This window comes from Jaculus jaculus, chromosome 14 (assembly GCF_020740685.1).
Source record: "Jaculus jaculus isolate mJacJac1 chromosome 14, mJacJac1.mat.Y.cur, whole genome shotgun sequence".
NCBI lineage: Eukaryota > Metazoa > Chordata > Mammalia > Rodentia > Dipodidae > Jaculus > Jaculus jaculus.
In genome coordinates, this window is record NC_059115.1 from 1221412 (window position 1) to 1246404 (window position 24993).

Consider the following 24993-nt stretch of genomic DNA (forward strand, 5'->3'; position numbering starts at 1 on the left):
TCTCTTTCCAGATGGCAGTGACCTCTGGGATGACTCAGAAGGCACCATGGTGCTGAGAAGTGACAGGCGTGCTCAGCACTGAAACATCTTTATCACAGCTTCCAAGGCTCAGGGTCCATTGCGGAAGAGGTGGCAGAAAGAATATAAGAGCCAAAGGAAGGCTAGGACTCCTTACAATGCTGTCTTCCAGGCACAAAAATGGCCTGGATATCCATGACATCACAATGCCTGTCACTACCTACACAAGACCCTCATAAATGGAGGAAATGATGATGACATCAAAATACAAGAGAGACTGATTGAGAGGGGGAGGGGATACGATGAAGAGTGGAGTTGCGAAGGGGAAAGGGGGAGGGAATTATCATGGGTTATTGTCTATAATTATCGAAGTTGTCAATAACAAAAAATAAAATTAAAGGAAAAAAGAAAACTAGGAAAATTAAACTATGGAATGGATATGAGGGTATTTATAAATACATATTACAGGCTAAGTAGTCCTAGTCTAAAAGGCTTAGGACCAAAAGTATTTCTGATCTTGGGATTTTTTTAGTTTTAGAAAATTTGCATAAATTTTACCATATGGCCAAACACTTATAGCCTGAAAATCTTGAAACATTTTAACACCATGTTGGCACCCTAAATTTTGAATTTTGGGGTACTTCAGATTGGGGATATTCACCACACTGCAAGGCGGAGGAGGACACCTTTTATAGAGTGCTGAAGTAAGCCTCTATCCAGTGTGAACGGAAACTCAAGAGTGGCTTTTGAAAAGCACAGGCAAGGTGGCACACGCCTTTGATCCCAGCCCTCAGGAGGATCGCTGTGAGTTCGAGGCCAGCCTGAGACGACATAGTGAATTCCAGGTCAGCCTGGGCCAGAGCAAGACCCTACTTGAAAAAAGAAAAGAAAAATACAAAGGGAGATAGGCACACACCCTATAATCCTAGCACTGAGGCAGGAGAATCACCACAAGGTCAAGACAAATCTGGGCTAAAGTGAGACCCTACCTTAGAAAAACAAACAAACGAACGAACAACAAGGTGGCAGGTGAACACAGAGGCTAGTGAACATGGCAGGGTCTGGCAGGTCACCCTGAGCTCAGCTTCACTACAGGGAGCGGCCAGAAAGGAGGCTCAGAAGGCAGGAAGCACAGTATTGGGCCATGTCCTGTCACTGCAGTCCCCAGGCTCAGGACAGCCAGCAGCCTCTGGCCTAGTGGGCCATACAGCAAAGTCAGCATCAGTCTCCCCTAAGCAGGGTGGGGGAAGGAAGGGAGGCGTTGCCTCTTACTGTGTCCCTGGCTCTACTTATCTGGGGCTAAGGCCAGCAATGCAGGGCTTGTTCTCTAGGACAGGACCAATTCAGCAGCCTATTCTCCAGTGGAAGAAGGTCCTTATAAAAGGGAGGGAGGTTGGGGCTGGAGGGAATGCCTTTGCCTATGACGCCTAAGGACCCAGGTTCGATTCCCCAGTACCCACATAAGCCAGATGTATATGGTGGTGCATGCATCTGGAGTTAGTTGCAGGGGCTGGAGGCCTGGCACACCCATTCTCTCTCTGTCTCGTCCTCACACTCTCTCTCAAATAAATAAAAGTGTTAGAGCAAGCACGCTCAGGATTTCAGCTTGTACCCAAAGAAAAGAAAAAAAGGAAGAGTTAATGCTTTTTGAGTTAGAACTCAGAAGGGTGGGTGGGTTCCTCTGTGAGGGTCTGTAAGCACCTGGCCAGGTCTGCTTTTAATGGCTAACCCACAGTTTTCAACTGAGCAGCAGCTCAGCTGGCCGAGTTGGTAATTCTGTGGCAGGGCAAGTGCATGTTTAACCTTAGGGAGGTATGCAAGGGTAATTATAGTACACTGCAGCACTGCCCTGCTCAAGAGGATGCCTGCTAGCTATATGCACAGACACCAAAATGAATTCAGAGTAAATACAGGGCTTTAGAGAGATGGCTTAGTTGTTAAGGCACTTGCCTGCAAAGCCTAAGGACCCAGGTTCAATTCCCCAGTACCCATGTAAGCCAGCTGCACAAGGTGGTGCATGAATCTGGAGAATGTTTGCAGTGTCTTGAGGGCCACCTGTTCTATCTACATCTCTTGCTCAAATAAATAAAATGTTCAAAGTAAATAATGGGCTGGAGAGATGGCCTAGTAGTAAGGCAGTTGCCTGCAAACCCTAAAAACACATGTTCAAATCTCCAGGTCACACATAAGCTAGACACACAGTGACAGAAGTGTGCAATGTCACACATGCGCACAAAGGGGGTGCACACATCTGGAGTTTGTCTGCAGTGGCTGGAGGCCCTGGCGCACCCATTCTCACTCTCTTTGCCTCTCTCTGTGTGTCTGTTGCTCTCAAATAAATAAAAATAAAATATTAAAAAATATGTATTTGAAAAAAATAAAATGGAGCCAGGCATGGTGGTGCATACCTTTAGTCCCAGCACTCAGGAGGCACAGGTAGGAGGATCTCTGTGAGTTCGAGACACCCTGAGACTACATAGTGAATTCTAGGTCAGCCTGGGCTTGAGTAAGAGCCTATCTCAAAAAGTAACAAAAACATAAATAAGTAAAACTGAAATGAAATGAATGAATAAAAACAAAGTCCAATCCAGTCACTGAGGCCACAACTCCAATGTTCCACAGGCAACAACACGTGGGGATCCCATGTGGGGCTTGTACAGGAAGCTCTCTAGAATGTCTGTCCCACTCCCTCAGATGAGCTAGGAGCACTTCTCGAGGTGAACTCAAAAGGATAGAGTAAGAGGATGAGCAGCTATCAGAACACAAGGAGCTTCAGACATGAATAAGAAAGCACCAACTCCCCAGCAGAAAAGAAGGGATAAGCTACACGAATAAGTTCAGAAAAGGACATTCATGCTCCTGGGTCAAATGCAAACACAGGAAAGAAAGCTGAGGGTAGGCTCTACCTGTGCACAGGCAGGCAGGCACCTTTAACACTGCCTGGTCAACTCTGCGACAGCAAATGCACACCCTATGGGCCAGCAGTCCTCCCCGAGAAAGCCGCCTACAGGTCAGCTCGAGGGCGAGCTGAGACGTTTGCACATTGCATCACAGCAACACGGCTGGAACCTACTCCAGGCTTGCTCCCTTCTCAGTAAACCCAGGAATCTACATGCAGCAGTCACAGAGGAAACCAAAGACATCTATACACTGAGGCAGAGGACCCCATGACACTGTCCAGTGGGAGCAGTGTGTCACAGCATGACCTCTAAGGGCCAGGTTAACACCAGTCTTCACGTGCTTTTCTAGGACATGAGGGCAGCAGCTGAGGTAGGTCTGCACGGATGGGGCAGTGACAATGAGGCTCCTGATGGACACCAAGCTTCCTCCCTGCTTCTTCTGTTGTGAATCTAGGGCCTCATGTGTACAAGGCAAGCACTCACCACAGAGCTACATCCCTACCCCAGGTTGCCCTCTATACCACATGTGCCTGCATCATCTCTCCTGATTACCAATTTGATCTTTTTTTGTTATTAAGACATGGTCATGGCTGGAGAGATGGCTTAGCAGTTATGGCACTCGACTACAAGGCCAAAGGACCCAGGTTCAATTCCCCAGAACCCACGTAAGTCGAATGCACAAGGTGGCACATATATCTGGAGTTTGTTTGCAGCATCTGGAGGCCCTGGTGTGCCCATTCTCTCTGCCATTTCTCTCTCTCTCAAAAAAAAAAAAAGAAAAAGAAGACATGATCCTGCCCTGTAATCCTGGCTGGCTGGAACTTGCTCTATGCATCAGGTTGGCTTTAGGTGCACAGCAGTGTTCCAGTCTCCGTTCCTGATACTGGGCTCATGCTCACCCCTATATTGATCTTTAATTTTTTGCGGGGGGGGCTTTTTGAGGTAGGGTCTCACTTGAGCTCAGGCTGATCTGGAATCCACTACATAGTCTCAGGATGACCTCAAATTCATGGTGATCCTCCTACCTCTGCCTCCAGAGTGCTGAGATTAAGGGGGTGCACCACCAAGCCTGGCTAATATTTAAATTTTTAAAAATTTATTTGCACATGTGCACCAGGGTCTCTTGCTGTTGCAAAAAAAAAAAAAAAGCCCATCTGACTGAGGAATTGAACCCAAGCCACCAGGCTTTGCAAGCAAGTACCTTTATAACCACTGAGCCATCTCCACAGTCCCTTCTTTTGTGAGACAGTTTCATGTAGCTTAGGATGACCTTGAACTTGCTATGTAGCTATGTTGCCTAAGATAACCTTGAGCTCCTCAATGTCCTACCTCCACCTCCCAAGTGCTGGGATGACAGGCATGTACACCATATCCAGTGTATGTAGTAGTGGGGGCTTTGTCCATGCTGGGCACTCCTCGCCATCTGAGCTACACCCACAGCTCCCTAAGCCGACCTTTGTAACTGACTCTCTGGACCACGCACGACCTCAGAATCAGCAGAGATGCCCATTCGGAATGCAGCCTGCCTGACCTCTGCGTATTTCAAAGTTGTGAACAAGGTCTGCCCAGGACTCCAATGTGCCCAGGTCTAAAGACCCAGAGCAGAAACCCAGCCTTCTCAGCTTCAGCTGGAGATGCCTCACCCCAGAAAAGCGACAAGCAGAGAACTCTGACATCGGGGTCCAGGGGATTCTGCCTGCCTGCGTCCCTTGTCCTCAGCCCAGGCTTGTCTACTCTCACAGGGCAGCTCCACAGAGACGCAGGCTCACCTCTCCTCTGGAGAGTCTACGTGGAAGGTCCTTTCGATGACAGTGGTCCACTGCAGGCAGCGTATGACGAAGGTGTTGGGCCGTGGCCTCTCGGTCTTCATCAGCTGGCATTCTGCAGGTGGGGGACACGGGAGTGGGGGTCCTGCTGCCTGCACACCCCACCCTCCCAGCCACTTCCTCAGAGTCAAGTCCCATGATGGTGCTAGGGACTGAGATGCGCTGGCCTTGCTCTTGCAGGGCTCAGGACCCGGCAGGAGTGCAGGGTGGCCAGACCACTAGTGACAAGCCAGAAGTTGGGCCCTAACAGGAAAAGACAGAGGAAGTGTCCAGCCCTGTCTGGGCATCAGGAGGTGAAGCTTCTCTGAACTGAGACCTGAAGGTCAGGGGACCACGCTGGTCAGACAGAGGCAAGTGCAATGGCAAGAAGGGGAAATGTGAGAGAAAAAAAGCTGGAGGGTCAGGCCAGAAAGCAGGGCTCTGGAGGTCATGGCACCTGGACTATGCCGTGGGGACCACAGGCAGCCATGGGAGGAACATGCACAGACTGACAGGTTCTCCTGTTGCATGGGGTGGGGGGAAGCTGGAGAATAGGAGGTCAGGGGCAGCTGGGATAGCAGCCAGTAGCAGAGGACAGGGAATGGGGATGGAGAGGAAAGGGCAATTGGCTGCATGGCAGGGGAAGGCATTGAAGGCCAGGCCAAGCCTCCGTCTAAGGTCTAAGCCAAGACAAGGCTGCCTGAGACAGAGATAGGGAGGAAGGAAAAGTTGGGGAGGAGATGATGGTCAGCATGGACAGGGTGAGGGTGAGGACCTAGAGCACTCAGGAGGAATGTCCAAGAGGCTTTCAGGGCACAGGCTGGCAGCTAAGTGAGAACATGAAGCTGGTGACAGATATGTCCAGGCCCTAGTCACAGGAAGAAAGATGGGACACCACCTAGCACAGGGCTGGCGATGCCCTGACATTTCCAGTCTTCCCACTCCCCACCTCCCAGAGGGACAGCCTCACAGGGTTCTACTAACAGGGAATGATAGTAAGGAAAGGGTGAGCATCACATCCAAAGGCAAACAGTCCTAGGACAGGCTCTGACTCATGAATAACTGTGTCCCATTTGACACCAAGAACTAACAGCATGCTCTGAGCTCCCAAGCTCTGGCTTGCTCTCCTTGAGACACACCTGCGACAGAGAAATTGTTTAGGGGGGGTAAAGTCTGGTCAGGAGCCTCGGGCCTCTCCTTATACCCAATGAAGGAGCCATCACTCTTCAAAAGGAAGTACCGGGGCCTCCAGGTCTTGATGTATTCGCCTGAAATGATACAGAAGGAAAGGAGGTCAGGGCAAGGTTGAACAGTGTCCCGGCAGGCAGACAGCCCAGGTGACAGTGACTCTGCAGTAGGAGGAGGGGTGATGCCTCTCCCAAGGAGTTCTGGAGGCTGCCCTGCCTATGCAGGTTGGGACACTGTGCCGACCCTGAGGGCTCCACATGTCATGTCTGGCAGCTGCAATGGTGCCCAGGGGCATCAGCTGCCTCAGCATGTGGCAGCAGCAAGCTATCCTGACCCACATGAACTGCATCCCTGGGGAGACCCACAGGCCTCCAAATGCACACGCCCTGCAGTTCTATCAGGCCAGATCCCATGGGCTGAGATTCACCAACACGGCCGTGCAGGAAGTCAAATGTCAAAACACTTCTGTAAACCAAAAAAGGGGTGGGGAGCTGGGTGTGGTGGCACACACCTTTAATCCAAGCAGTCAGGAGGCAGAGGTAGGAGGATTGCTGTGAGTTTGAAGCCACCCCGAGTCTACATAGTGAATTCCAGGCCAGCCTGGGCTAGAGTGAAACCCTACCTCAAAAAAAAAAAAAGCCAGAGAGATAGCTTAGCAGTTAAGGTGCTTGCCTGCAAAGCCAAAGGACCCAGGTTCAAAGTCAGATATACAAGGTGGCATATTGTCTAGAGTATGTTTGCAGTGGCTAGAGTTCCTAGGGTGCCCATTCTCCTCCTCTCCTTGCCCCCCTCTTTCTCTCTCAAATAGATAAACAAAAATAAGTATTTAAAACACATACACACTTCTATGCCAGGGAAGTATAGCCACTCCTCCGCCCTCTAACCACTCCATTCCCCCTGCTTTGTCTCTCTTCCTCCAGGTTCTGTTCTAGCCAAAGTCTCCCTTGTCATTGTTCCTGGAGCTAGTGCTGCTCTGTCCATTCTTGGGTCTGTGCGCCCCTGCAGACCTGAGGTGACCAGTGCACAGGGCCATCCCAGCTGTTCTATGTGAGGTCTGGAGATTTGAGCTCAGACAGTCACAGGCCCTATACTTGTGCAGAAAGTACATCTAACCTCTGCACACTGTCTACAGGCCCTACTTTTTTTTTTCTTCCTATTTTTATTTTATAGAGCGAGGCAGGGGAGAATGAGAGACAGAATTGACATGCCAGGGCCTCTGCCACTACAGCTGAGCTCCAGACACTTGTGACACTTAGTAGGCATATGCCATCTTGTACTTGCCTCACCTTTGTGTGTCTGGCTTACATGGGATCGGGGGAGTCCAACACAGATCCTTAGGCTTGACAAGCAAGCACCTTAACTGCTAAGCCATGTCTTCAACCATTTTTTTTCCCCCTTGAGGTAGGGTCTCACTCTAACCCAGGCTGACCTGGAATTCACTATGTAGTCTCAGGCTGGTCTCGAACTCATGGCGATCCACCTACTCCTGCCTCCCAAGTGCTGGGATTAAAGGTGTGCACCACCACCCCCGGCTACCTTTCCTTCTTTCAAATTTTTTTGTTCATTTTTATTTATTTATTTGAGAGCGACAGAGAAAGAGGCAGATAGAGAGAGAATGGGTACACCAGCGCCTCCAGCCACTGCAAACAAACTCCAGATGCATGTGCCCCCTTGTGCATCTGGCTAATGTGGGTCCTGAGGAATTGAGCCTCGAACCGGTGTCCTTAGGCTTCACAGGCAAGTGCTTAACCACTAAGCCATCTCTCCAGCCCTACCTTTCCTTCTTTAAACAACACTGACGAGCATAAAGGGAAGAGGAGAAGACCTGACATATGATCTCTAGGCCTTTAGAGAAACATAGAGCTGTTCCTCTGGCCATAGCTATGTGAATTATGGAGGGAGTGATACTACAGACATGAAAGGAATGGTACTGTTCAAAAAGGAATGCCTGATAAACGTTACCCTGGCAAATCGAAGCATCTTCATTGCTACTCAATGTGCTGCTGACATCACTGTAAACAGCAAGCTAAGGGTAGGCTGGCTGTCAAGGGAACTCAGGTGCATGTGGAGTACATGCAGCACTGAGAGCCAGCAGCTTCCTGACCTGGGTGCAGGAAAGGGTCAGAAGGAGGAAGACAGTGAAAGGCACCTGGGCTCCACCCAGAGGAGCAATATGACAGCTGGGCTGCTAAAGCTCATTCATGGCTTACTGAATATAAAATACAAGTAGATAACCTCTAGACTGTAAAAAAAAGGTTCACTAAATAATCAATGTGATACACTTTAATAGATGAGAAAAGAATGATATGATCATCACAACTGACACAAAAAAGATACATGACAGGATCTAGTGCCTGTTCTGACAAAAACGTTCATCATGAAGCAGAAGGGAACTTCCTCAAGCAGATACACAGCGCCAGTGAAAGCCCCAAGACTAAGGGCACTCACTGTGGTGGTTGGATTCAGGTGTCCTCCATGAACTTAGGTGTCCTGAAAGCTAGGTCCCCAGATGATGGAGAGTTGGGAACTAATGCCTCCTGGAGGCAGTGTGTTGTTGGGGTGGGCTTGTGGGTACTATAGCCAGTTTCCCCTTGCCAGTGTCTGGCACACTCTGCTATTCCTGTTGTTCACGTGATGTTGGCCAGGGGGTGATGTCCACCCTCTGCTCATGCCATTGTTTTCCCCTGCCATCATGGAATTTCCCCTCGAGTCTGTAAGCCAAAATAAACTACAGGAGTGAGATTGCTGCTAGACACCTGATTGTGTAGCTTTGGCCTTTTGGAGCTCGTTTTCAAGAGAAATATGGAAGGATTTGAAATTCTGACCTAAAACACGCCTTGCAGTGCTGTAAGTTCAGCTTGATGGACTATTCTGGTCAGAGTTGAAAGACCTAAATTCAGTAAGAACTATGAACTGTGAGGTTTGGCTTGTGAGGGTGAGAAAGAGCTTTGCCTGGACCGGGCTAGAGACAGTTTGTGTGAGAAGCTTACTGTTATGCCCGTGTCCTGAGAAGTTGTGCAGGGTTGCTTTGCATAGAAATGAACTGGTATGAGCAGAGGGATAGGGCACCGAAATAAAATCTTTGGGCTGAAACTCTGCCATTCAGCTCTAATTATATGAGAGATTACAACCTTTCAGATTAGGCCAGCTGGCCTGCACTGGGAAAATAGGAAGATGGTAGACTCTTTTGAAGGGGCCTGAATGCTCAAGGAGTGTCCTGTTCTTCAAAGTTTGCTTTATTCCCCCCTGGATTAACAAACTGGCACGTCACCTGGTATTGTGGAGTATAAAAAATACAGGAAAGAAAGGGTCATTGAGTTTGCAACAGTCTTGTGTTGGGCAGTGTGAAGCAGCTTTGCTGGTTGTCTACATGGATATCCGATGGAGCCATGAGGATGAACCGTGGATTGCAATGGAAACCCAACGGAGATGTCGGGACTACGAGATGGATGCTAAGAAGAGCTGTTGGACCCAGATGAAGTTTTCCAGGTATGAGTAGCCTAGCTGGTGGGGCGGAATTGGAACTCTAGAGACTTGACAGTGGTTAGAATTATCAGACTTGGAGATTTGTCATTGACTAGAATTGTTGGACTTGGAGTTACAGAGTTTGATGTTTGTCCTGTTTAAATCTTGTATTTGTTGAATATTTCTTTGCTATGTACAATGCTATCTTTTGCAGTATGAATGCTTATTCTGTGCCATTATAGGGTTTAGGGGGATTTTCTGGTATTATGGCTCAGTTAAAAGACCTTAGATGGGCTGGAGAGATGGCTTAGCGGTTAAGCGCTTGCCTGTGAAGCCTAAGGACCCCGGTTCGAGGCTCGGTTCCCCAGGTCCCACGTTAGCCAGATGCACAAGGGGGCGCACGCGTCTGGAGTTCGTTTGCAGAGGCTGGAAGCCCTGGCGCGCCCATTCTCTCTCTCTCCCTCTATCTGTCTTTCTCTCTGTGTCTGTCGCTCTCAAATAAATAAATAAATAATTAAAAAAAAAAAAAAGACCTTAGATTATGGGGGTGTTTGAAAATCACTGGGATTGATAAAAACTATGAGGACTTTAAAAGAATGCATTGCAATTTACATCATGGATGGTTGTCAGTTTATGGGGGGCAGAGGCAGGTGGAATGTGGTGGTTTGAGATATCTCTCACAAATGTAACTGTTCTGAAAAGACTGAAAGTTTCCCTCCGAGGTTAAGAACCAGACCAGGATGTCTGTTTCACCATTGTTATGACAACTGAGTCAGAGGTGTCCAGACTGAAGGAAAAGCAAAATCATCTTTTTTTTGCAGGACACATGATCCTACATAGTGAAAACCTTGTCAGAATCTACAAGGGCTGGGTGTCACCAAGCTGTACAGGGCTTGCCAAGGCTGTACAAAACCCTAGATTCACTGGACATGGTGGTACACGCCTTCAATCCCAGCAATTGGGAGGCAGAGGTAGGAGGATTGCTGTGAGTTTGAGGCCACCCTGAGACTACATAGTGAATTCCAGGTCAGCCTGGGCTAGAGTGAGAACATACCTTGAAAAAACTAAAAATAAAAGAAAATCAAAGCCCTAAATTCATCCCTAGCGCCACATAAACCAGAAGTGGTGGCAAATGCCTGTAACCTAAGGCTAAGGACCCAAATACTCAGACCAAGAGTTCAAGGTTAACCTAGCTACACAGTGAGTCTGAGGCCAGCCCAGGCTACATAAAATTCTGCTTAATTTGAGGGGCTGGAGAGATGGCTCAGTGATTAAGGCTTTTGCCTCAAAGCCTAACAAATTGGTTTGGGTTTGATTCCTCAGTACCCACAAAAAGACTGCATAGAGTGGTGTATGTATCTGGAGTTCATTTGCAGTGACTAGAGGCCCTGGCATGCTCATTCTCTTTATCTTCACTTGTAAATAAATTTTTAAAAAAGGGGGAGCGCTGAAGAGGTGAGGTGGCTCAGTGGCTGAAGGTGCTTGCTTGTAAAGCCTGCTGTCCTGGTCTGAGTCCTCAATGCCCATGTAAAGCAGCTGGATGCAAGAAGTGGTACATGCATCTGGAGTTCATTCACGTGGGCAAGAAGCACTGGTGCCCTGGGAGTGGTGACGCACGCCTTTAATCCCAGCACATGGAAGGCAGAAGTAGGAGGATTGCTGTGAGTTCAAGGCCACCCTGAAACTATACAGTGAATTCCATGGCAGCCTGGGCTAGAGTGAGACCCTACCCCCCGCCAAAAAAAAGAAACAAACAAAAAGAAGCATGCAATGCATGATGCACCCGTACAAGCACACGGAATACACCTACAGACAGACAGACAGACACACACACACACATACAACATTTAGGCTGGAGGGATGGTTCAGCAGTTAAAGACACTGGCAAAGCCTGCAGCCTGGGTTCGCTTCCTTAGTGAGTGCATAAAGGCAGAGGCAAAGGGTGGCACATTCACCTGAGCTCACCTACAGTGGCAGGAGGCCCTCGGAAACCCATTCATGATCTCTCACACACGCAGATAAATAAATATTTGAAAAATAAGTACAAATATTAAATAGGGATGTAGAGATTACTCAGGAGATAAGGTGCTTCCTTGCCAAGGCTAAGGACCCAGGTTTGATTCTCCAGTACCCACATAAAGACAGATACACAAAAGTGGCACAGGCATCCGGAGTTCATTTGCAATGGCTAGAGGGTCTGGCAAACCTATTCTCTTTCTATCTGCCTTTTTCACTCTGTCAAATAAATAAGTAATATTTAAAAAAAAAAACAAACAAGCAAGTAAACAACCTAATGCTTCACCTTAAAGCCTTGGAAAAAGAAAAACAAGGCAAACCAAAAATCAGTAGACAGGAAGAAATAATAAAGATTGGGGTAGAAATTAATGAAATAGAAACAACAACAACAAAAAAACAATCCAAAAGAATTAATGAAACAAAGAGTTGGTTCTTTGAAAGGATAAACAAGATTGATAAAACCTTAGCAAATCTGACCAAAAGAAAAAGAGAAGAGACACAAATTAATAAAATCAGAGATGAAAAAGGTAACATCACAACAGATTCCAGAGAAATTCAAAAAATCATAGGGACATACTGTAAAAGCATATACTCCACAAAGTATGAAAATCTGAAAGAAATAGATGATTTCCTTGATTTATATGACCTACCTAAATTAAATCAAAATGAGATTAATCACTTAAATAGACCTATAACAAACATGGAGATCCAAACAGTTATCAATAATCTCCCAACTAAAAAGAGCCCAGGCCCAGATAGATTCACTGCTGAATTTTACCAGACCTTTAAGGAAGAGCTAACACCATTGCTTTTTAAGCTTTTCCAGGAAATAGAAAAAGAAGGAATTCTACCAAACTCCTTCTATGAGGCCAGCATCACCCTGATACCAAAACCAGGCAAAGATAGAACAAAAGAAGAAAATTACAGACCAATCTCCCTCATGAACATAGATGTAAAAATTCTCAACAAAATATTGGCAAACAGAATACAAGAGTATATCAAAAAAATCATTCACCCTGACCAAGTAGGCTTTATCCCAGAGATGCAGGGATGGTTCAATATACACAAATCTATAAATGTAATACATTATATAAACAGGTTGAAAGACAAAAATCACATGATCATCTCATTGGACGCAGAGAAAGCATCTGACAAAACCCAACCTACCTTCATGATAAAGGTCCTTCAGAGACTGGGAATAGAAGGAACATATCTCAATATAATAAAAGCTATTTATAACAAGCCTACAGCCAACATATTACTAAATGGGGAAAAACTGGAAGCTTTTCCACTAAAATCAGGAACAAGACAAGGGTGTCCACTGTCCCCACTTTTATTTAATATAGTTTTGGAAGTCTTAGTCATAGCAATAAGGCAAGAGACACACATAAAAGGAATACAAATTGGAAAGGAAGAGATCGTTATCATTATTTGCAGATGACATGATTCTATACATAAAGGACCCTAAAGACTATACTAGCAAACTGTTAGAGCTGATCAAAACCTACAGCAATGTAGCAGGATACAAAATAAATACACAGAAATCAGTAGCCTTCCTATATGCTAACAACAAACACACAGAGGATGAAATCAGAGAATCACTCCCATTCACAATTGCATCAAAAAAATAATAAAGTACCTTGGAATAAACCTAACCAAGGAAGTAAAGAATCTCTACAATGAGAACTTTAAAACACTCAAGCAAGAAATTGCAGAAGACACTAGAAAATGGAGAAACATCCCTTGTTCCTGGATTGGAAGAATCAATATTGTGAAAATGGCAATCTTACCTAAAGCAATCTACACATTTAATGCAATCCCTATCAAAATTCCAAAGGCATTCTTCATGGAAATAGAAAAAACAATCCAAAAATTCATTTGGAATCACAAAAAACCTCGAATATCTAAAGTAATACTGAGCAACAAAAATAAGGCTGGTGGTATCACCATACCTGATTTTAACCTATACTACAGAGCCATAGTAACAAAAACAGTGTGGTACTGGCACAAAAGCAGACATGTAGATCAATGGAACAGAATAGAGGACCCAGATGTAAGTCCAGGTAGCTATAGCCACCTGATATTTGATAAAAATGCCAAAAATACTCATTGGAGAAAAGACAGCCTCTTCAGCAAATGGTGTTGGGAAAACTGGATATATATCTGCAGAAGGATGAAAATAGATTCTCTCTCGCCATGCACAAGAACTAAGTCCAAATGGATTAAAGACCTTAACATCAGACCTGAAACTCTGAAACTGCTAGAGGAAAAAGTAGGGGAAACCCTTCCACATATTGGTCTTGGCAAAGACTTTCTGAATACAACCCCAATTGCTCAGGCAATAAAACCACAGATTAATCACTGGGACCTCATGAAATTACAAAGATTTTGCACTGCAAAGGACACAGTGAAAAAAGCAAAAAGGCAACCTACAGACTGGGAAAAAATCTTCGCCAGCTATATATCTGATAGAGGATTAATATCTAGGATATACAAAGAACTCAAAAAGTTAAATAATAAGGAATCAAACAAGCCAATCAAAAAATGGGCTATGGCGCCACATGTTCTCTCTCATATGTGGATCCTTGCTACAGATGACTGGGCTTCTGCATGAGAATGAAAATACTTAGTAGCAGAAGCCAATAAGTTAAAAAGGAGACATAAAGGGAAGAGAAAGGAAGGGAGGAGGGTACTTACTAGGTTGATATTGTATTTATATAAGTACAATGATTGTGATGGGGAGGTAATATGATGGAGAATGGAATTTCAAAGGGGAAAATGTGGGGGGTGGGGAGGGAGGGAATTACCATGGGATGTTTTTTTATAATCATGGAAAATGCAAATAAAAATTTTAAAAAAAGGGGCTATGGAGCTAAATAGAGCATATAGAATGGCATATAAGCATCTAAAAAAATGTTCTACGTCACTAGCCATCAGGGAAATGCAGATTAAAACTACATTGAGATTCCATCTCACTCCTGTCAGATTGGCCACCATCATGAAAACAAATGATCATAAATGTTGGCGGGGATGTGGAAAAAGAGGAACTCTTCTACACTGCTGGTGGGAATGTAATCTGGTCCAGCCATTGTGGAAATCAGTGTGGAGGTTCCTAAAACAGCTAAAGATTGATCTACCATATGACCCAGCTATAGCACTCCTAGGCATATATCCGAAGGAGTCATCTCATTTCCTTAGAAGTACGTGCTCAGCCATGTTTACTGCTGTTCAATTTATAATAGCTGGGAAATGGAACCAGCCTAGATGTCCCTCAACTGATGAATGGAGAATGAAGATATGGCACATTTATACAATGGAGGTCTACTCAGTGGTAAAGAAAAATGAAGTTATGAAATTTGCAGAAAAATGGATGGACCTGGAAAGGATTATACTAAGTGAGGTAACCCAGGCCCAGAAAGCCAAGCGCCACATGTTCTCTCACAAATGTGGATCCTTGCTACAGAAGATTGGGCTTCTGTGTGAGACAGAAAATACTTAGTAGCAAAGGCCAGTAAGTTAAAAAGGAGATATAAAGGGAAAAGAAAGGAAGGGAGGAGGGTACTTAATAGGTTGATATTGTATATATGTAAGTACAATGATTGAGTTGGGGAGGTAATATGATGGAGAATGGAATTTCAAAGGGGAAAGTTGGGGGGGGGAATTACCATGGGATTTTTTTTAATAATCATGGAAAATGTTAATAAAAATTTTAAAATAAAAAAAAAACAGTTGCACTGCTTTAAAAAAAAATAAAGAATTGGAAGGGTAGGATAGGAGGGACCAGCTGAGCAGCCACTGAAAGAGCACACAGGAGCCGCTGAACAGCTGAGAGAGAGCACACAGGAGCCGCTGAACAGCCACTGAAGAGAGCACACAGGAAACTGAACAGCTGAGAAAGCACACAGGAGCAGCTGAACAGCTCCAGTACAACTCGGGGCACCCTGCACAGCCTTCCATCCCCCAACTGTCAGCGCCACGAACCACCTGAGATCTCATCCACTCCCTCTCCCCCTCCTCAGCATCTAGCACCACCCATCAGAACCCCAGATCCAGTAACCGAAGCAGCCTAACAGAGTGCACAGTAGAAAAGCACTGGTGAGATTGGAAGGCGTCCCAGAATGTAGCGGGCCCTGACACCGCCGGCACACAGCCTGCCCTGCACTGAAAGTGCCACTCTCATCGCCAGGTCAGGGCGGTTGTGCACGATTTGACTGATATATTCCTGCCGGCTCCACCACTCTCTTTTTCTTCTGTCATTATTGGGTGCAGAGTCTCACTCAGCCCCAGACTGACCTGGAACCATTTTCAGACCAGAAACCAGACCAGGATTAAGGCAGGAGGACGGCTATGAGTTCAAGGCCAGCTTGAGACTATATAGTGAATGTCAGGTCAGGCTGGGCTAGAGTGAGACCATACCTCAAAAAAAAAAAAAAAAATCCTACTGTGGGAACACACACTTGTAATCCCAGCTACTTCAGATACTGAGGCAGGAGGATTGCTGTGAACTCAGGAGCAACCAGAGATACAAGACCTGGCTCATGAAAAAAAAAACAACAGGGGCTGGGGAAATGGCTCAAAGGTTAAAGGCCCTTGCTTGCAAAGCCTGAAGGCCTGGGTTCAACTGCCCAGTACCCATGTTAAGCCAGATGCACAAAGTTGCACATGCATCAGGAATAAACCTATTCAAGGAATGAAAGATCTCTACAATGAACATTTTAAAGCACTCGAGAGAAACTGCACAAGACACTAGGAAATGGAAAGACATCCCATGTTCTTGGACTGAAGAATCAATACTGTGAAAAGGTCAATCTTATCAAAAGCAACCTACACATTTAATACAATCCCCATCAAAATTCCAATGGCATTTTTTACAAAAATAGGGAAAAAAATCCTAAAATTCATTTGAAGCACACACATACAAAAAAAAAAAAACAAACAAACCTTGAATAGTCAAAACAATTTTGCCATACCTGATTTTAACCTGTATTACACAGCCACACAGCAAAAATAGCATGGTACTGGCACAAGAATAGACATGTAGATCAATGGAACAGAACAGAGGACCCAGATGTAAATCCAAGCAGCTACTGCCATCTGATTTTTGACAAAAATGCCAAAAATATTCATTGAAGTAAATACAGCCTCTTTAACAAGTTGTGCTGGGAAAACTGGATATGTATCTGTAAAAGGATGAAAACAGATCCTGATCTCTCTCCATGCACAAAAATCAAGTCCAAATGGATCAAAGACCTTAATATCAGACCTAAAACTCTGAAACTGCTACAGGAAAAAGTAGGGGAAACCCTTCAACATCTTGGCATAGACATCAACTTTCTGAATATAACCCCAGTTACTCAGGAAATACAACCACTAACCTACCATTGGGATCTCATGAAATTACGAAGTTTTTGTACATTAAAGGACACTATGAATACAGCAGAGAGACAACCTACAGAATGGCAGAAAATCTTTGTCAGCTATACATCTGACAGGATTAATATCCAGGATATACAAAGAACTCAAAAAAAGAAGAAAAAAATCAAACAACCCAGTTAAAAAATGGGCTATGGGGCTGGAGAGATGGCTTAGCAGTTAAGCGCTTGCCTGTGAAGCCTAAGGACCCCAGTTCGAGGCTCGATTGCCCAGGACTCATGTTAGCCAGATGCACAAGGGGCGCACACGTCTGGAGTTCATTTGCAATGGCTGGAGGCCCTGGCACACCCATTTTCTCTCTTTTCCTATCTGCCTCTTTCTCTCTGTCACTTTCAAATAAATAAATAAATAAAATGGGCTATAGAACTAAATAGAGAGTTCACAAAGGAAGAAATATAGATGGCCTATAAACATCTTTAAAAAGTTCTACATGCAGCCAGGCATGGTGGCACACACCTTTAATCCCAGCACTCAGGAGGTAGAGATAAGAGGATCCCCATGAGTTCAAGGCCACCCTGAGATTACACAGTGAATTCCAGGTCAGCCTGAGCTAGAGTGAGACCCTACCTTGAAAAATCAAAAACAAAACAAAACAAAACAAAAAAAAGTTTGACATGCTTAGCCATCAAGGAAACACAAATTAAAACTACTTTGATATTACATTTCACTCTTATGAGAATGGCTATCATCAAGAAAACAGATGACAATAAATGCTGGCCAAGGCTCTTGGTTTCCCACCAGGAATAGATGGTAAGACCCTATTGCTAAAAAGACTCAACATGCTTGGGCTGGAAGGTCACTGAGAAATCTTGCTGGAGCTGAGCTGAAAACCTCCTCCCTGTTGACCAGCTGACACACAGCTGGAAAAAGCTACATTTTATGCAACTCCATGGGAGAGAGAGAAGTCATCAGTGGAGATAAACAACAGTGGACACTATAAGCCTTAAGTGTGGCCAGCCAGGCCAAATGAGCCAATGGGTGCAATAAAGGCATGTCTGTTATGGGAGAAACCAACTGTTCTCTAATTGGACTGGAGGCCCACTCCACAGGAGGGAATACATGTCTGACACTGAAAACCTATGATGGGAGAAGTCATGAGCCCTAGGAGTGTAACACCTGCTGCTATCTGGCTAAATGCTCACTAAACTGCCCAGTAAGCACTTCTCTTAATGTTCATACCCTTATATTAATGCTACTCTCACTTTTGGTAGAGAATCTTCTCTTTTCAGATGGTAGTGACCTCTGGGATGACTCAAAAGGCACCATGGTGCTGAGAAGTAGTGACAAAGGAAGAATCAGCACTGAAACATCTCTATCACACCCTCCAAGGCTCAGAGTCCATTGAGGAAGAGGTGGTGGAAAGAACATAAGAGCCAAAGAAAGGGTAGGACTGCTTACAATGCAGTTGTCCAGACACACAATGGCCTGGATACCCATGACCGCACAGTGCCTGACACTACCTACACCAGACCCTCATAATAGGAGGAAATGATGACATCAAAATAATAATAATAATAATAATAATAATAATAATAATAATAATAACCTAACTGAAAGGGGAGGGCTATGATAGAGTGGAGTTGGAAATGGGAAAGTAGGGGAGGGGAGGGAATTATGGTTTATTGTCTACTATTATGGAAGTTGTCAATGTTAAAAAGTTTTTTTAAAGTGGGAATTAGAGCCAGGGGTGGTGGCATACAACTTTAATCCCAGCACTGGCCATGCAGAAGTAGGAGGATTGCTAAAGTCAAGTTCACAAAACAACCAGATATGGTGACATGTGCCTAACCTCCCAGCTATCCAAAGTTGAGGCAGGAGGGTCCAAGAGTTCCAAACAAGCCTGGGAAACAGTGAGATCCAGGCTTAAAAAACCAAAACCAAACAAACAAAAACCACTCAGGCTGGAGAGATGGCTTAACAGTTAATGCTAAGGACCAGATTCGATCCCCAGTACCCACTTAATGTACAAAGTGGCACATATATCTGGAGTTTGTTTACAGTGGCTAGAGGCCCTGGTGTACCCATTCTCTTTCTCTATCTCCCCCCCATAAAGAAATTAATTTTTTTTTTTTTAAACTAGGCTAAGGAGATGGCTCAGCAGTTAAGAGCACTGGCTACTTCCGCAGAGGAGCCAAGTTGTCCAGGAGATTCCATTCCAAAAATCCCATGTAATAAGCTGGGCATGAAAAAAGAAAAAAATAGAAAAAAAAAAAAAAAAGAAAAGAAAGCTGGGCATGGTGGTGCACGCCTTTAATCCCAGCACTTGGGAGGAGTATTGCCGTGAGTTCAAGGCCACAGGTCAGCCTGGGCTAGAGTGAGACCCTACCTTGAAGATAAAAAAAACAAGCTGGGCATGGCCATGCATGTCTGTAACCCCAGCCCACAGTGGGGGACAGAGAGAGGAGAAGGGGACCAGAGACTACCGGGAGCAGCTGGAGGACAGCAGCTCCAGCTTAAGGAAGAGGCCTTGTTTCACAGAATTACATGAATGATAAAAGAAGGACACATACACACAGGAGCACACACATTTGCACACTCAAATGCATGTATCACATATCACATACTCTACACACATACAAATGACATGAAATTTAAAAAACAAGGAAACAAGAAAACAAAACACAACTAAAAAAGGAAAAGAAAGAAAGGCCTAGCACGGTGGCGCGCGTCTTTAACCCCAGCATGTGGAAGGCAGAGGTAGGAGGACGGCTGCGACTGCAGGGCCTGAGACTACATAGTGAACCGCAGGCCAGTCGGGGCTAGAGGAAGACTCTACCTCAAATCCCCTACCCCTGCCAGAAAAACAGCAAAAGCCAGCTGTGAGAGCCCACACTGGTAATCCCAGCGACTTCAGATACTGAAACAAGAGGATTGCTCAGAATTCAAGAGTAACCAAGGATACAATACGAGCCCTAGCTCATGAGAAAAACAACAGGAGCTGGAGAAACGGCTCAAACGTTAAAGGCCCTTGCTTGCAAGGCCTGAAGGCCTGGGTTCGATTCCCCAGTACCCATGTTAAGTTAGGTACACAAAGTTGCACGTGCATCTGGAGTTCGTTTGCAGTGGCAGGAGCTGGGATGTGCCCATTCTCTCTCTCTGCCTCTGTCTTGCTGTCTGTCCCTCTCTCAAATAAATAAGTAAAAATAAAAAACACAATAACAGGGCTTGAGAGATAGCTTAATGGTTAATGTGTTTGCAAGTGAAGACAAAGGATCCAGGTTTGATTCCCCAGGATACATGTAAACCAGATGCACAAGATAGCACATGCGTCTGCAGAGCACTTGCAACAGCTAGAGGCCCTCATGTGCATATTCTCTCCCTCCCTCTCTTTTCTCTAACTGCCTCTTTCTCCCTTTCTCTCTCAAATAAAAAAAACACAAAAACAAAACCTGCTATATTAGCTCACACTTGTAATCCCATGTATGCATCTAGAATTTGTTTACAGCAGTGAGAGGCCCTGGCATGCCCATTCCTTCCCTCTCTGCTCACAAATAAATAAATATTTTTTGAGGCAAGCCCAACAAACTGCCCCTCCCTTTTATGAGAGGGAGCATAGAAGGGAGAGAGAGAGAGAGAGAGAGAGAGAGAGAGGAGAGAACTGGCACGCCAGGGCCTCCAAGCCACTGTAATCAAACACGAGACTGGTGCGCCACCTTGTACGCACGTGTGGCCTTGCACACTCGCATCACCTTGTGCTTCTGGTTTAGTGGGGACTGGAGCTTTGACCACGGGTCCTCAGGCTTTACAGTCAAGTGCCTTAACCACTAAGCTGTCTCTCCAGCCCCCAAAAGTATCTTTTAAAATCGATTTTCTAGACTTCCAGTTAAGATGGTGGCATAGGAACCACACCAAAGCAACCTAGGGAAGAAAAAGCCAAAAAAAAACCCAGCAAAATACACTCCTACTAAAAAGTGAGGTGTATAAGAAATTACCAATGGCAGCAGAGAAGTAGGAGAAATCCAGAGCATCCAGAGCCCACATAGGCAGGCAGAAGCAGCTGCAGCAGCAGAGGCACCAGGTACCAGACTCAGCTTGAGCCTCAGGAAAAGCCAGGTGAGGGGATTTTCTACTCACACAGGAGCTCCTCGCAAACTCAAGAAAAGAGAAGGTAGGACCACAGCAACCAACAGAGGAGTAGATCCCGAGGTAGAGGATCACATGGACCAGTGGGAGAACTAGAGCCACCATCCACAGCCTCCCCTCCCCCACTGGCAGTGCAAGCGCCAGCAAGCACCAGAGACCTGGGGAAGGGACATCACAGCACCAGCACTGGTGACCAGCGGCCCAGCCACCCTACTTGAACCCACAGTGCACCAAGGAGGGACCCAAGCAGGAGCGCAGCATAACTGAGACCAAAATCATCCCAAAAGGTAACTGGGATTATACCAGGTCAGTACCTGCCAAACAAGCCTGGTATATAGGCCTGAACCGGAAGTGCTAATTGCACCTTCGATATCAGGATAAATTATAGGTTAAATCTGATGGATGGTCGGATTTACCATTCTTAAATAAGCTATATTTTGGGTTTGTTATTTGTTGCTTCCTGATTTACAGTGGCTTTGTTTCCTCTTCTGTTGTATATTAGGGAAGGGTCTCACTTGGTCACAAGCTAACTTGGAACACTCAACAGACCAGAAATCTTAACCTCCTTGTTGACAGGATTAGGGGTGTGGGATACCACACACCCTAAGAGTCAGTGACTTTCTTAGAGGATCTGGTTGTCATAATACCTACTTTTGCATAGAAACTCTGCGCTGTTTTTCACTGATTGTATACATTGTTTAGTTAAATTTTAGAATCTGCCTGTATTTTCTTCCACCCAGCCTACTTGAATACTCTCATAGCAGGCAAACCCAACATCTAGGGTTACTTTTGTAGATATTCAGAGAGTCTTAAGAGCCACCCCTAACACAGTAAGCTCCTACCCTGAAGATATATAACATGAGATTTTTAAAAATTATTTATTTATTTAAGAGTGACAGAGAGAGAAAGAGGCAGATAGAGAGAGAGGGAGAATGGACGCACCATGGCCTCCAGACACTGCAAAGGAACTCCAAACACGTGAGCCCCCTTGTGCATCTGGATAACATGAGTCCTGGGGAACTGAGCCTCAAACCAGGGTCCTCAGGCTTCACAGGCAAGTGCTTAACCACTAACCCATCTCTCCAGCCCTAACATCAGATATTTGATACATCTAATAATACTGCAGCTAACTAGAATATCCAAGTATTAAGTTAATCCAAGATGTAAAAATATATACATTATAACACAAGAAACAGCAAAAATCAAGACAATATAAATTCACCAAAAAGTATTAATGTATCAGAAATTACCTCCAATGAAAATGAGTTAGAGGAAATGCCTGACAAAGATTTCAAAAGAATGATTATAAATGTGCTCAAAGAAGCCAAAGAAGAAATCAAAAGAATAAAAGAGGAAACCAAAGGAATCAAAGAAGACACAGGCAACCAATTTAATGAAATAAAGAGGTTAATACAAGACAAAAATAAGGAAATAGAAATATAAAGAAAAACCAGTCAGAATTACTAGCAATGAAGAACACAGCTAATGAAATTAAAAAAAAAAAAAACCTGTCAAAAATCTCATCAGTAGAATGAGTGAAGGAGAGGACAGAATATCTAAACTAGAAGACCAGGTGGCAGATCTAATACAGTCCAACAAAGAGAAAGACAAACTAATAGGAAAGTATGAATGGGACTTTCAAGATATTCGGCACACTATGAAAAGATGAAACATAAGAATTCAAGGTATATTACAAGAATTTCACTCCAAAGGCATAGTAGGCATTTTCAACAAAATCACAGAAGAAAACTTCCCCCAAATTGGGAAAAGATGCCAGTGCAGATATAGGAATCCTTTAGAACACTAACCAGACAAGACCTGAAAAGCACCTCTCCTTGCCATATTGTAATTAAACTACCAAGCGTACAAACCAGAGAAAATATATTAAAACAGACAGAAAAATCATATCACATACAAAGGCAAGCCCATCAGGTTCACAGCAGATTACTCAACACAAAGTTTAAAAGCCAGAGGGTTTGGAGTGACATATTCCAAGTTCTGAAATATAACAACTGTCTACCAAGGTTACTTTATCCTGCAAAGCTATCCATTCAAATAGATGGAGAAATAAGGACATTCCACAACAAAAGCATGCTAAAGAAATATTTGAAGACAAAACCAGCTCTACAGAAAATACTTGAAAGAATCCTCCATGTTGAAGGAAAAAAAAAAGCACACATATAAGGAACCTGGAATAAACAAACAATATTCAAATACTAGTTAACAGAAGAGAGCAAAGATAAAATCGGAAGAACTACAAAAAACTGGCAAAAATAAATACACACCTTTCAATAATATCTCTTAATATCAACAGCCTCAATACCCCAAACAAAAGACACAGGTTGGGCTGGAGAGATGGCTTAGCGGTTAAACGCTTGCCTGTGAAGCCTAAGGACCCCGGTTCGAGGCTCAGTTCCCCAGGTCCCACGTTAGCCAGATGCACAAGGGGGCGCACGCGTCTGGAGTTCGTTTGCAGAGGCTGGAAGCCCTGGCGCGCCCATTCTCTCTCTCTCCCTCTATCTGTCCTTCTCTCTGTGTCTGTCACTCTCAAATAAATAAATAAATAAAAATTAAAAAAAAAAAACTTTAAAAAAAAAAAAAAGACACAGGTTTGCAGACTGGGTTAAACAGCAGGATCCTTCAATTTGTTGCCTCCAAGAAAGTCACGTTTCTACAAAGGATGGACACTATCTTAGTGTGAAAGATTGGAAAACAGTGTAGCAAGCAAATGGGCCTAGAAAACAAGCAGGGGTTGCTATCCTAATATCTGACAAGGTAGACTTCAGTGCAACATTAGTTAGGAAAGATAAGGAATGTCACTTTATATTGATCAAAGGCACACTCCAACAGGAGGACATTACAATCCTAAATATATATACATCTAATATCAGGGCTCCCAATTTCATCAAACAAATGCTATTAGAACTAAGATCACAGATACACCAAACACAGTGGTAGGGGGTGATTTCAATACCCCTCTTACATCAATTGTCAGGTCATCCCAGCAAAAAATAAACAGAAAAGCATCTGTATTGTATGAGGTCATAGAAGGAATGGACCTAGCAGATATATACAGAACATTTCATCCTAATGCTGCAGAATACACATTCTTTTGAGCAGCACATGGAACATTCTCTAAAATAGACCATATATTAGGACACAAAGCAAGTCTTAACAAATACAGGGAAATTGAAATAATTCCTGCATTCTAACTGACCACAATGGAATCAAACTACAAATCAATAGCAAGAAAATCTATAGAGCATATACAAAATCATGGAAACTAAACAACACACTACTAAATGATGAATGGGTCAATGAAGAAATCAAAGAAATCCAAAAATTTATAGAGTCAAATGATAATTAGAACACAACATACCAAAACCTTTGGGACACAATGAAGGCAGTCCTAAGAGGAAATTTTATAGCTTCAAGTACCTATATTAAGAAATTAGAGGGCTGGAGAAATGGCTTAGCGGTTAAGCACTTGCCTGTGAAGCCTAAGGACCCTGGTTCAAGGCTCGGTTCCCCAGGTCCCACGTTAGCCAGATGCACAAGGGGGCGCACGCGTCTGGAGTTCGTTTGCAGTGGTTGGATGCCCTGGCGTGCCCATTCTCTCTCTCTCTCTCTATCTGTCTTTCTCCCTGTGTCTGTCACTCTCAAAAAAAAAAAAAAAATGAACAAGAAATTAGAAAGGTCACAAGTAAACAACTTAATGCTTCACCTTAAAGCCTTGGAAAAAGAATAAGGAAAACCGAAAATCAGAAGATGGGAAGAAATAAAGATTAGGGCAGAAATTAATAAAATAGAAACCAAAAAAAAATCCAAAGAATCAATGAAACAAAGAGTTAGTTCTTTGAAAGGATAAACAAGATTGATAAACCCTTAGCAAATCTGACCAAAAGAAAGAAGAGACACAAATTAATAAAATTAGAGATGAAAAGGACAGCATCACAAGATACCAGAGAAATCCAGAAAATCATGGGGACATACTATAAGAACATATACTCCACTAACTATGAAAATCTGAAAGAAATGGCTGATTTCCTTGACTTATGTGACCTACCTAAATTAAATCAAGATGA

The 24993-nt window shown here is 44.3% G+C and overlaps 1 protein-coding gene across 7 annotated transcripts in view; it reads right to left on the reverse strand.

Annotated features, from left to right (window-relative positions):
• The window catches only part of Akt2 (AKT serine/threonine kinase 2), a 70713-nt gene that overhangs the window by 20461 nt on the left and 25259 nt on the right, over window positions 1-24993 (reverse strand). For all 7 annotated transcript variants that reach the window (XM_045133578.1, XM_045133573.1, XM_045133580.1 and 4 more), the window contains exons 3-4: window positions 5863-5991; window positions 4688-4799 (exon numbers count right to left, since the gene is read on the reverse strand). In XM_045133578.1, coding sequence (XP_044989513.1) covers window positions 4688-4799; window positions 5863-5991 — 241 coding nt within the window. The remainder of the gene's footprint in view (window positions 1-4687; window positions 4800-5862; window positions 5992-24993) is intronic.